The 14,026-nt window shown below is 38.4% G+C and overlaps 1 protein-coding gene across 5 annotated transcripts in view; it reads left to right on the plus strand.

Moving 5' to 3' along the window:
- Positions 1-14,026, plus strand: part of LOC112576766 (cilia- and flagella-associated protein 65-like) — a 34,736-nt gene that overhangs the window by 4,133 nt on the left and 16,577 nt on the right. For 4 of the 5 annotated variants that reach the window (XM_025259466.1, XM_025259486.1, XM_025259458.1 and 1 more), the window contains exons 8-26: positions 258-371; positions 718-826; positions 1,823-1,938; positions 2,175-2,324; positions 2,511-2,639; positions 3,049-3,117; positions 3,228-3,305; positions 4,064-4,144; positions 4,569-4,623; positions 5,101-5,186; positions 5,358-5,484; positions 6,681-6,849; positions 7,399-7,537; positions 8,680-8,715; positions 10,886-11,025; positions 11,629-11,713; positions 12,094-12,252; positions 12,793-12,946; positions 13,306-13,434. In XM_025259466.1, the coding sequence (XP_025115251.1) occupies positions 258-371; positions 718-826; positions 1,823-1,938; positions 2,175-2,324; positions 2,511-2,639; positions 3,049-3,117; positions 3,228-3,305; positions 4,064-4,144; positions 4,569-4,623; positions 5,101-5,186; positions 5,358-5,484; positions 6,681-6,849; positions 7,399-7,537; positions 8,680-8,715; positions 10,886-11,025; positions 11,629-11,713; positions 12,094-12,252; positions 12,793-12,946; positions 13,306-13,434 (2,125 nt within the window). The remainder of the gene's footprint in view (positions 1-257; positions 372-717; positions 827-1,822; positions 1,939-2,174; positions 2,325-2,510; positions 2,640-3,048; positions 3,118-3,227; positions 3,306-4,063; positions 4,145-4,568; positions 4,624-5,100; positions 5,187-5,357; positions 5,485-6,680; positions 6,850-7,398; positions 7,538-8,679; positions 8,716-10,885; positions 11,026-11,628; positions 11,714-12,093; positions 12,253-12,792; positions 12,947-13,305; positions 13,435-14,026) is intronic. The other variant, XM_025259494.1, reaches the window with a different exon arrangement.

Below are 14,026 nucleotides of genomic sequence, written 5' to 3' on the forward strand. Positions count from 1 at the left end.
GACCCCAAAGAATTTAGCCTTAGCAGAAGCCCTGATATATTAAACATTCAACAGACATATTCTAGCACTCATGCCTGTAACATTATTGAACTGCAATGGCTGTCAGCACAGTATTTGAACAGACATTACCACTCATGACTGAGGTATAATGGCTGTCAGTATTTTAAACACACTCCAGCACTATGTCTCATTTTAAGTTACAGTAAACAAATATACATTTACATATTTTAGCACTTATTTATTTTCATGTATTTCAGGTGCAGACACCATTTCAGGTAGAGCATGCTGGGGGATTAAATCCCATGGACAGGGTTTTTAACGCTCCTTATTCATACGGCATTGTTCCTGCACTCTCCATCATCCGTATTCCGGTTTGTATAAACACAATGCATGTTTTGAAAACCAACTTTTTGTATGTCATTAAACTTGATAAGTTATGATGATGTTGTCCTGGATAGGAAAGTATTCTGTAGATTGTGTCCTATATTCTGTATTTTGTCATGGAGGTTTGCTGTTATCATTTTTCTGATGAACTTATGTATCATTCCAGTGGTCAAACTTCATTTTGTTATTAACCTCTCATACATTGTTAACTGATAACCTAAGGACATATGTACACATTAACACACACACACATATTTATAAAACATATCTCTTGACATTGATGTCAGTGCAGATGTTTACTTACTGTGATGTAGGTGTGGGCTTTTTCTACAGATTACTTTCAGTCCAAGCAGCCTAAACTCTACCAGCACAGATTACTTCAATGTGACAGCTGTTGGCAATATCAGCAGAAGTCTTATTAAATGTGTTGGCTCATCCAAAGGTAGCAGCAGTTTTTCAGTTAGCCAGTTTTTTAAAAATATTTTTTGGCCAAGGGGTCGAAATTGTGAGTTTGTGATGTAAATGGAAAAGGCTGATAAACTTATGTTGTACTGGCTCACAACATCAAGTATAAATATGGGTTGACCCATCAGCAGATAAACACAGCACTCTGCCTGAGCATATGTGTCATATTCAATCATTTTTACTCCAAAAACAAAATTATATAATCTGTAAAACTATGTAAACAAGGATGAAATCTGCTTGTTATTAAGTGAATCATTTTTAGAAATCTTAAAACATTTATATGTAAATTTGAATTTCTGTTGTCACGATGATGACAGTTTGTGTCCTGTCTTTACATTTGTACTGAATGCTTTACGAGAGTTCACTTCTCACAAGTTTTTTTCCATCATCTCATTACCTCTTGTGTTTCTCCACAAATACCTTAGCAGACTCTGATAGCTTATGCACTGAGACATGGACCTTATGCAGTCCATGTGCCACTTCTGCTCACTCACTAGTCTGCTGTTGGGAAGTAATCGAAGAGATGACAAGATGGATTTCAGCATGAAAGACAGCAATTCTTTACTGTTTAAAAAACGGCAGAAAGTTTAGTGTCTTTGAATTTAGATGATTTTACTCCTTGTTCTGGTTTGTGACTTCATTTGATGCAACTACAGCTGCTGATGTGACTTGGTGAAGCCATACTGTGTAGGAAAATTATGAAGTACAATAAATGAGATAAATGTTTTGTGAAGCAGCTGTAATATATATTTACTTTCGGTGTGCTACAATATAATTATATGAAACATTTGAAATACCTTTATTTGCACTGTTGCTCTAACAATGCTGATAATAATGGGGTTGCTGTAAAGTGCAATAAATGTCAGTTGTTTAGGTTTGTCCCAGTCTCTTGGTTTTACACGCAAAAGTTGAATTTCCATTATCATTTCATGTGTTGAAACGACTGCCATGTTCATGTCAAGCTTTGATGCAGGTCCAATGGTGCATCTCAGTACAACATCAATCAACTTTAATCAGATTGATGAGGGCCAGACAGCTACAAGGACCATCGATGTTGTTAACACCTCAGACATCGATGCTGTGTACCAGGTACCACCTTTGTTATGTCTGCTTACACACCAATGAACATCAACACTCCTGGCACTGGCTACCAACACTCCTGTCTCTGCCACAAACATTCCAACATGACCGCCACAATTTCTGGCATGATCACCTACAGTATCCACCAACATTCTTGGAACATCAACAACGTCAATGGCATTTCCACACTTCCATCACACGCTCAGTTCCTTGTGTCTATCAAATGATCCTACCTGTTGTTGCAGTTTATGCTGGACAACAGTGAAAGTGTTTTCCAAGTACAGCAGTTGTCTGGTGAAATAAAGGCTCATTCCCATGTGACTCTTTGCCTCACATTTAACCCTGTCCATCCCATCAGTTACCTGCGGCGCGTCACTTGTTTGATCCACAATCAGGTCAGTGTCATGTTGCAGAATCACAAGCTATAGTCAACAGTAGTGAGGAGTATTAGGCTGGCTGAACACTCAAACTGTACTTAATGGTGAAAGAGAGAATGATAGAGTTAGTTTGTGAAAGATTATGACTTAGCTGCTATTTGTGGACCTAAAATTAGCTCTCATATGACTCACCTACTATTTTAGGGTCCACTGTACCTGGATCTCTTGGGCACCTGTCATTCTGAGCTCACTAAGCCAGCAGTACTACTCTCACGCCATGTATGTCACTACCGCACTCATGCCCTGAGAGGTTTCACCTTCTACCCACCAGAGGTTTGATCTCTAACACTGTAAATTATATGAATGAAATTATTCCTAGAAAGCATGAAACAGAACTAAGCTATTGTTATCTTTCTCTGTTAATACACACATATTGATAGCAGATGGCAGGGACTTTGTTTGATGACACCTCCAGATTATAGTTTCATTGAGCATAGATTGATACTTTCAATGATTACTTACTCCCAACAATTACTGTCACTTTGTACAGAAGACAAACACATAGCATCTGATACACACATTGCTTTACACTTACACAAGGTTCTCAATTTAGAATTGTAGAAGCTTTTAGAACACAGACGCAGGAAAAATACATAAAAGATGTGAAAAGGTCAAGCACTTTGTTTTAACATATGAGGGATGTGTGTGTGTGTGCATGCATGTATGCTATGTTCTTGTGCAGCAACTGAATCAGATGCTTCAAGAGAAGAAACTGAAACTTGATGAAAATGGCTGTATTACGGCACCACAGGTACAAAATTACGTAGAACAGTCTAGTAAACAACATTAAAGTTCTGTTAAGTGGAGCATAATACAATGTGATGTAGCACAGTCAAGTACAATATATCTTTTTCTGTTCAGGCTGAGAATCAACCTTCTTTTGGTGATTTACCTCCCTTTGAGGAGTACTTCAATGATGGCATCCATTCAGAGGTCACTGTAAGTATTTCAGTAATTGAATCAATTCTGATGTCACTTAGATGTTTTGCTGTAAAACCATGTCACTTACCACATGGCACATGCTCACATGCACCTGACAAAGAGAACGCTTAACACAGCCATAGCTTGCTAATGTTTCTTTATTAAGATGGTCACTTGATGGCTGCCTTCCACCACCCATCAGGGTACATTCCAGGCCAACTTTTACACAAAGTCCTCAGCTGGACTGCTGGCTGAGGCGGCGATCTGCTAGTGGTGTTGCAACATGTTTTACTCTCAAAGCTTTTTTTTCTGACTTGTGTCCTTTGACTCATCTTTGTGACTTGCGTGTCCTGCTGCACATCTCCCTCCTGTTTTGTACTCACCAAAAGAGTCAATGTGTAAAGGGTACCCGGCCGTATTAAAGAGCAGTGCCGATTTTCCTGCTGGGGTCTGACTAGCGGAAGATTGGGTTCTTCTCTCTCTTGTGGCCTGCTCTGTCCCCTCTGGACAACACAAACTTGTTTGCCAATCAGTGTTTCTGACCTTTATAGCTGGCCTGTAAGCTACCCTCTACCATATGGTGACATACAAATATTTGCATATAAGAGATGACAAATTGTGAGAGTTTATTTGCAGGAATGTATGTGTATATGTTTGTGTATATGTACATACGTGTATATGTGTACACATATATGTGTGTATATATGTACACATATATGTGTGTGTGTGTGTATGTGTGTTTATGTTAGTCGTGACACTAAGTTTTTGTCTTTCAGAGCAGTGTGCCACATGTCAGCGCTGACATCAGCTATGTGAACTTTGGAAAATGTCAGAATATCAGGGCCATGGAGGAAAAGGTAAAAAGTGCTAACATCAGCTGATGACAGTTTAGCTGTAGAGCAGTATGCATAACATTGATGATAAGGACTAGTGTAACATTCATGATAGAGAATGGGGTTATGTACACACTGACAGTGATGGTTATTATTAGACAATGATGTTGATGCTCAGTGTTCTTATTATGTACTTGCTGAGAGTGATAGTGAAAGTCAGTATTTTATAAATGACAAAATGTGTACTTAATGACAATCACTAATTATTACCATCATTGACAGTAATGGTGATGGTTTGTGGTTGTCACCATGTAACAGTGACGATAACAGGGCCTGTATCAGGATTAGACTACAGGGATGATGGTGTTGGTAGTGATGGTGAAGGTCAGAAAGAATAAAGAAGTTAAGTTCCAAAAAATGCATCATTTTGTCTTCTTTCTGACAACAGACAATAAACATAACAAACCACACTCATGGCAAGGTCTTAGTCCAGTGGAACACACGTAAGTATTTTAGTCACCTTCATTTACTTTCATTTTAAGTACTCTTGTTAGCATTGAACGTGATTGTCAGATAAGTTACTCTTAGTCTCATAAGTATTATTCTTGAGTGTTACACCTATGAAAGCAATTTCTTTACACAGTTATATTTTATTACATTATAGATTTATAAGTACCATTTACAAAAGGTGTTTTGGGGTTGTTCTCTTCATTTTTTGGGTGGTCTTATTGCATTTTTTCATTAGAGTTTCAGATTTCAGTGTCCACCTTAATAGTTTCTGTAGATGTCGGAAAATTACAGATTTGAAGATAAACTTGTGCCACAAATGACTGTAAATATAAATACACCCATGCCCACACCATACCTACACTCCCTCACACAAACACACAAATGTCATCGATACATCTGTCATGTCAGGGAACATAATGCCAAACATGTAAAGCTGGGCATACAGATCTGATGTGAAGGTGTTGTTGCAGGACCTGACCATGTCTTTACAATAGTCCAAACCACGACAGAAATTCCACCCCTCAAAGCCTGTTCTTTCAGGATCAAGTTTCAACCGGTTAGTCTGCATGTGTATGTGTGTATCTTTGTATGCCTGTATGAATGTGTGTGTGCATATGTGCCCTTGTCTATCTGTATATGTGAAAGTGAACAGTTTGGAGTTTTTGTCAGACGTACAATTTTGATGCGTTGTTTGTTACAAGAGTTGCGACTTTGATGTTTTTAACAGAATGCCCCTAACCAGTTGTATGGTGCAGAGCTGGAGTGCTTTGTCTACTACAAGAGCATGAGGGATTATCGCCTGGTGCAAGATGCTACTCACTGTCCTCCCTGGTGTCTAACTTTTACCTGCACAGGTGAGATGTTTGACACCTTCACTCATCAGTTTGAGCCCATGTACTTTCTCTTTAAAATGACAGCATTGTCTTTTGAAACATTCACTTTGCAGTCAGCCTTGTCATCCAAAATGTTCCACTTTACAGTTATCTTTGTCTTTTAAAAGATCTCATTTTGTCATCACAGTACTGCCTATCAAATTTTCAAAAGTATTTTTTTTATTTGTGCATATTACTTCAACCTTTTCTCTGGGAAACAAAATATATCTATCAGCTACATAGTTTTTTGTCTTGGTTATTCATAGTGCTATCTATGAAGGCAGGTGAAGGAGAGCATGGAATCATAGCAATCAATTTGTTTATCTGTAGAGAGATATCATTTGTGTAAGCATGCCAAATGTTACTTTGTATGGCAGGTCATATGTTACACTGAATGATAAATCACTGTAAAGCACTTCACATCATTATGTAATAGTTCACCAAATCACTTGAACTAGCTTTAACAATGACAATGACAATGACAACTCTTTATTTACGAGGGGTAAAATAAGCAACAGAGCACTTTTTTCCATTTAGCCCTCGCCCTTTACAGGGAAGGAAATTAACTACATAAAAGAAGTAATTAAGCATTGTAGAAAAAAATTGTAGTAAACATAAAGAAAGGTGGATATGTACAAGGTGATGGTTAAGAAGAAATATACATATATTTACAAGGTTACCTGGAGCTGGGAGGAATCTCTAGAGGCCTCATCTATATGTCTTGAAAGTGTTTAGATAGATGGAGTCTAAAGCAGTTCAGGGAGTGCGATTGCTTGAGATGGAGAGGGAGGCTGTTCCATTGCACGCTTCCTTAGAATTTCAGACTTGATTTGAAGAGGTCTAGTCTAGGAAAGGGAATATTCAGTTTGGGGAAGGTTCTAGAGTTATTGGAGGAAAATAGTAGAGAGAGTCTTGGCGATAGTTTACCTGTCAGCAGGTCATACTACTTTATTTGTATGGTGTTAGCTTGTGCTCTCTGTCTCTTAACTGTTTCCAGTTGTTGGGTGGGCGTTACCATGTACACCAGGTTACACATTATTTTGCATAACTTCAAGGCAGCTTATAGCATGCTACTTGAAATGACCAGTCAGACTACTTTATTTATATTGTGTTATCTTCTTCACTAGGTTACACATTATTTTGCTTGACTCTAAGGTAGAATATACTTGATATGACAGGGCACACATTTCAGCCAAACAACGAGACTTTTCTGCCCTGGTACCAGATGGACCCATCAAGTGTTGTCTTTTCTGGAGTCAGTGCTAAGGAAGCAGCATACCGTACCATCCTGCTGACAAACACAGCATCAACACCAATTATGTACAACATTCAGAACCATCCTAATAAGTTGGTGCACTTTTGTGTCTCTAGGTCTCTTGCCAAAGACAGACAAACTGACAGACAGATGTAATACTGACATTCAGACAGAGAATAAATGAAAAATGTGATAGTGAGAGAGAGAGAGAGAACAAACAGGTAGGAAAACGGGCACTTAAACACTTAAACTAGCTATCAAGAGAATCAGTTAGGGAAAAATGTGTTCAACACATTGAGTATAAATGACTTCTAAGTTATTTTAAGACAACCAGTTAGATAGGAGATGATGTGTGTGTAAAATTTAAGATGATTAGAGAGGAAAAGATATGTATATAATTTATTTTAAGACAGCCAGTTTGGAGAAGTGTGTAGCGAATTTAAGATGATCAGGTAGATAGGGGCAAATGCATGTAGAGACTTAGTCTGTTTTTATTAAGGTAGGGTATGGTATAAACTTCTTTTTGAGTATTCATATTGACCAGAGGATGATGATGATGACTGTATTGATCTGTTGTGTGATGGTAAAAGTCATGTGACAGGTTTTGCTAATATTTAGTCTGGCATGACATTTTGTGGCAGCATCTTTGCTGTCAAGCCATTTCAGGGTGTGCTGCAAGGAAAACATCAGATATTTGTGGTATGTGCTACACCAGAGAAAGTCAATACCTACAGGCACAACATGGTCTTCCAGTTCAATGACAACGAGAAATACGATCAGGTAAAGTCTAATTCCCACATTGCAGATAGATGTAAACATTCCTATTTTGTCCCCTATTGTATAGATGACTAGTTCCATTTTACAGATAAGTGTAGCATGGGTCTCCATTTCTACAGACAGCCTGCATTCTAGTTTGCTATATATTTATAACATCTGAAATCTTTTGTCTATGTGGATTATCCCACATAGTATATACTCCGTCTTGACCATCTACTGACTGCTATCATCTCCCTGTCTGACGGGGACTGCTGTCTGTTTTTTTCTCACCTTTAGCATCTCCTCTTGATGTGTGTGTGTTGAGTTGTTTTGCACTGTATCCAATCTTCTGGATTGTTTCTTCTATCCCTGCGCTATGCTATTTCCACCTATACACCACTTCACCCACAATCCATCTCTGCAGCCTCTTTTTCATCTTGGCCATCTTGCTCACATTTTTTCCACTTTATTGGATTCATTGTTCTCTTTCGTCAGTGAAAACGTCATTTTGTTCCTTTTATGCTTTGTTGTGGTCTCCATGTCTGTTTCTTTATTGATAAGTTTTGTTCTCTACATGTCTTCTTTTTAAGTCTATAATTCTATTTTTGTGTAGTTTATGTTGTTTTTAAATCTCTACAGTGCATTGTGCTTACTTTAAAGTGGGGAAATATTATTATTAATTTCCAGATCTGTACTCAACAGGGCATATGTACAATAGGCCAGATAGGTTTGTCTAAGCAAAGTTTTTGCTAAAACGAAACTGAAGCCTTATAGAAAGTCTCTGTGGGGAAGCCTTGGCAGCACAAGATACGACTGGGATTTCAGTACATTCCCAGATTGAGCTACTGGTTATCCAATGGCTGTTCAGAAAAGCTGTAACAATTAATGTCTGCTCTATGTATCTGTAGTGCACAATTCTAAATCTTACCAGTATTTAGATAAAATAGTTTAGATAAAAAACTTGACATTAGCTAAAGTATCTGATTAACCATTTGTAATACTGGAGATAAGTATTAATTATATGCTTACATATTACAAATTCTGTCTGAATACATCTTTATGTGGGCTTGGATTTAACAGAGTAAAATTTAGGTAGGGAAATAGAATATTAGCAGACATCTATCTTTCACTATTGTGTTTGCAATGTTGATCTGTGTTTACACAAGGACATAGACATCACAGAATTCAGCCAGCATCATATGGTATAACATTTTTTCCTCTCTTCTTGTATGTTTTTCCATATGTTATGCCAGCATTATTTCCCTAGACAATTGCTATCTCGATGAGGTTATGAAGCTTGTGTGTCCTAATGACTTTAAGAGATGTTCTGATGGCAACAAAGTGCTCCTGGCAGAGCAAGCCAAACTGATAGGTCAAAGCCGAAGCCAGACAAAGGGCAATCAACCTCCCCTCCAGGCTAGGATGGTTAATTTAGAGCTATCAACCTTGACTTGTGAAAAAAAGAACATGTTACAGAAATTGTGAGAGAATTCTTTATTAATGTGTGTATAGAGGTCGACCTGAATTCTTTATTGGGGTCATGCAACTGCCAGCAGCATAATTCAGAAGGAATGGTGGCACAGAGGAAAAAAAAATGTCCTCGACATCACCAAAACGAAAATAAGATTTAGTTTTGGTATATATGTGCAAGGTAGGAAACAGGCAGACTTGAAACAGACCATAGCTAAAATGAATTTATGTACCTGGAATCAGCAAGAGCAGATGAACTAAATCAGACAAATTAAGGTCTTCACCAGGACTGGACTATAATCTAAAAGAGAATATTATCTACACCATGAAGGAGTTGCAGTCATCTTCTGTGAACAACAAGTGGAGAAGTGGAGATCAGAGTGATAATATTTTCATGATACCATCACTGTTATGAGGGATTGTAATGTCAAAATAGAACAGGACAACAGTAACTTAGAAAGCATTGTGAGAAGACATGGAATTGAAAACATGACTGATAATAGAGAGAGGTCACTAAGTTGTGCCATCAACCTCATTATTGGGGATACCTTGTTCCCATTATGACAGTCCCAAATTAACTTGTTTTCATCCACTGAGAGAGATAGATTCTAGGCTGACCATCTGCTTATCACTTAAATATGGAAGAGATAATGTCTAAATATGAGAGGGATGAGTGGGTAGAGAGAAAGTTGGAGAGCAAGATACAAGTCACAGTACTGTGAGCAGAAATCATCACCAACTCAACCGGCAGTCTGCAGTCATGTACTTCATCATAAGCCTGATGGCTGCTCCTCACCATGTCCAGCCTTCCTGTTGCTGGTGTGGTTATCTGTTTTGGAGCTGTCGTCTTTGGAGAGGGTGACTCTGACAGTCAGCAAGAAGAAGACAGGGATGAATGACATTAAATATCCAAAATCCTATCCTGGGCAGAACAGATGGCCATGAATTACCAACAACCTATTAATTCACCAATCTTTGCAGCATTGCTATATGTGACAGAGATGCTGAAAATGATACATAAAGCAGACTCCATAAGATGAAGAATGTTTTCTAGAGAATGATGAAAGTCAGTGCAGTACAGCAAAGACATAAAACTCAAACTGTATCTGTGCTGTATTGTGACAGTTTGTTCCATGGTTTCAAAGTAACAATATTGTCATCTTACTATATCACTAGCCTGCAAATGTACTAGCTCAGAAAATAATTGACGAAGAAAAGCTTTGTTGTGGTCACATCAGTGTATAATAAGAATCAATGAATAAATGAATTGGCATCATGCAGTGTTTAATCTACAGATTGAGTGCATTTTTCGCTTGTATGTTTCTTAAGATCTTGAACAGTTTGTTCTCATTACAAAAGTGGTACACCTTCACTTTCAGTTATCTTGCCTGTTAACGTTTATTTCGAGAGTTTAAAATAAATTTATTGCATGTGTTGATTAAGTGTTCAGAATTTGATTTGATTATTATTTGTCATTGAAAGCCTGTACATGGTATGTAAGTATGTCATCAACAAACAAGTTAATGTTGTGTGTAACAAACTGTAGGATGTGATGATAGCAAACAATGTGACGTGAAGTCAGCTATCTGACATGTAGTATGTGGTAGTAGTAAGCTAATGTGCAGCATATTTTGTGAAGCATGTATGACAGTGAGCAAGCAGCTTGTAAGAGGTAATGTGTACTGTACTGTGTGAAGCATATTATGATGCATGCAACGTAGTATCATGTAATTAATACAAATTAATGAGAGTTACATGCAAAGCCATGAAACTTTAGATGTAATATTGAACTTGCCATATACTTATATATATATACACACAGAGATGAAGCAGTGTGTAATGTGACATGGCATGTGTAGTGTGTAACAAGATGTAATAAGAAATATATTATGTACACCACAGACAGTGCAGCTGTGGGCATCGGCTGATTGCCCAGAGGTCCTCCTAGAAAGTGAAGGATGCTTGTTTTTCAAGCCCACTTGTATTGGCACCAGTTCACATCGTACCTATACCATCAAAAACACTTCTCGCATTCCACTCCGGTAAGGCTGATTAATGCTGAGATGGTTTTGGTGATCTAAACTTGTTCTCATTTCATGTGTGAAATCAAAGAGTTTTATAATATTACAAATTCCTTCAACACACAGCCTAAACACAACATTTCTGCTGTTTTTAAAGACCCATGTGACAATGATAATAACCAACTTTATTTGTCTCACTGGGCAATTTGAACATGGGAAGGTGCTCGAGTCACAAAAATACATATAGGAGTGAATTTTTTTTCCTAAGGATCAGGTGGAGTTTACTACAAGAAACTAAACCTCAAAATCTGAGGAGTAATTCCTTTGCCATTTGGAAATAAACCCACTCTTTAGAACAAAAAATCTCTGATGGGTCTTTAACTCACCTCCACTTAGTACTAATCTATTCGCCATGCATCAGTCTAAAACCTATTACATTGCTTTAATTCAAATAATACTTTCCCAAATAAAGGTATTTCATATCTTATCTAGAAGTCAAGATATACTCTAGTCACTGCAGATGGTCTTCTGGCTGTCATGTTACTCATATGCAGATAACTTCATGTCTGAGTGGCGATGTAGACAGGTGCTCTGACTGCAAGTCTTCTGTCATTGATGTCTCAGGTTCGAGTGGCACATGAAGCACAGCGACGCCAAGCAGCTTAAGGTCCATCCTGATGCTGGGATTATCTTCCCTAATGAGTCCCAGGTGATCCATGCGTTTCAACATCTACTAAAGACTCTACTATCTACTACACACCTTCTATTTATCTGACCATCATGTACTATTTTTACTATCTACTATGTATCTACTATACATCTGACCATCTACTACAATCCACTTCATATCTAATATACATTTTACCATCTGCTACACATCTTACCATTTTTGTATCATCCCTCTATTTAGTAAACATCTCTCCTGTGCTTACAAAAGATTTCTTTTTGTCTGCCTTGGGGTGAATCAACAGCTGTTATAACAGATGAACACTGTATTTTGATATAAATGTTATGGATGTCAGTGGTGTAGGCTGCATAGAATACTTCCCTATCTGGTCACAAAAGGATACATGCAGATATTTTGTGTAGTCCCAGGTGTGGACCTTCATACCCAGTGATGTTGGCAAGTTTGTCATGAAGCCCAGTCTTGTCATGTGGGGTCAGGGCTTTAGCAGCAACACATCCGGAGGAAAGAAGCGAGAATTTCCTGTCAGGATCATTGGAGAAGGTGCATATGGTAGCCTTGAGGTTAGTATTTCTACCCCCATTTTAAACCAGATGATGTGTTTGGTAATGTGTAATGCTGATGGAAATGGCTATTTAGTGTTTCTTTCATGCATGTGCATCATTTTAGAATTTCACTGTAGCATGTGTATCATTTTAGAACTAAGTTTATGTCATATGTATGTAAGCAGATAAGCTATCATTTTAGAGCAAAAATTATCTTCTGTGTGTGTAACTCGTCTACAACATGGCACATGGTTATGCGCACTTCACAAAGATGATACTTAATATATGACTGTAGGTTAACTCAGGCAAACTTTCTGATAAAGTCCTCATTCAGGTTGCTGGTTGAGGTGGTGATCTACTGGCGGTACTGCAACCTGAGTCTTGCTGTCTAAAAGTTTCTTTCTTTGACTCTGGAAGTGTTTATGTGCTGTGTGTGCCCAGCTGTATTGTAGACCTCTACCACACGTATCGTATCAGACATACATTCATGGTGCCTGTACTGTGCTAGAAGTCATTCAGGTCATTTGCATCATTTGATATCTATTTTTAATATTACAGGTTGACCAGACCTACTTTGATTTTGGTGACCTCATTGTTGGTAGTTCATCCAGCAAAAGTGTCACTCTCCTTAACAACAGTTCTTGCTCTGTCATCTATCATCTGAGCATTAACAGCAGTGTTGATGAAAATGACTTCAGGGAAGGCCGCCCAGGTAGGGAATTGACAATGATTTCATTATTTAAGCTCCATTTTGTTGATGAAGCAGTTAGATTGTGGATGGTATAATCAGTGCTGACAAAATGATGCTTTAAGCTGATGATGGAGTCGAGGTGATAAATGAGGGAGAGTGGTGAATGCTCTTCCTCGTATCAGGGTTGGTAACAGCTCTTGTTGATCTTTCATGTATAAAGCAGCCCAGGAAGGACAGTTTCATGATTGAAATAGGCTGGCAGTGCGACAGACAGACGGCGTAACATGTGGCAGTGCAGATTTGTTACCTTGCTTGAAGTTCCTAGTCTCCCTGTCTAATCTGTGGTCTCAACAGTAGTCCTTTATCCTCATGTCCTTTAGGTCTGGAGCTGGAGCCAATGCAAGGAATCATTCCTGCTAGGTCCAAGCAAGTCATCACAGCCACAGTTCGGCCTGTTTCCAGAACCACATACCAGTATGCTGTCTCCTATCGGCTCCTGGAACCAGAAGGTATGCAGTCTGTTAATTAATTCATTGCCTTGACCAGTTTTTACTGACCTTTGCTAGTCACCCCATACAGGTCATCAGGAGACTGGATTGATGCAGCAGTTAACAAAGCTCACCACAGAGGTCTTTCTTGAGCAACAGTAAGCAAGTCCTGCATGCTGCAGTCTATTTCTTTGTAGCAGGAACTCGATCCTGTTTAAAACAGCGGTAGTGTAGGGGTAGTCCTGTTAGAACAGCTGGGGTGCTGCCAGTACTTTGTCCCCTCATTCCTGCAGCCTGTTCCACTCTTTTGTTTGTGTTTGTGACTTCTGAATGTCACCGTGGGCAAATGAATACAGCTGTCTGAAACATGAATGCATGAGTCTGCTTGGGGGATATGGATAGGCTATGCCGCTATTATTGTTCTGTGCTTTTATATTGAGCTGCTCCAAATTTCCCTTCAGGGATAAATAAAGTGTTATCTTATTATCTTATCTTAACATTTTGTTATTGAAATGTTGATATAGTTATCTACATGCAAACCTCTCGAAACAATGGGTTTTTTGACATTCCATTATGTGCATGCAGCATATATCAGTGACAGACAAGAACATGC

The sequence above is a fragment of the Pomacea canaliculata genome, linkage group LG1 (assembly GCF_003073045.1).
Source record: "Pomacea canaliculata isolate SZHN2017 linkage group LG1, ASM307304v1, whole genome shotgun sequence".
Classification (NCBI taxonomy): Eukaryota; Metazoa; Mollusca; class Gastropoda; order Architaenioglossa; family Ampullariidae; genus Pomacea; species Pomacea canaliculata.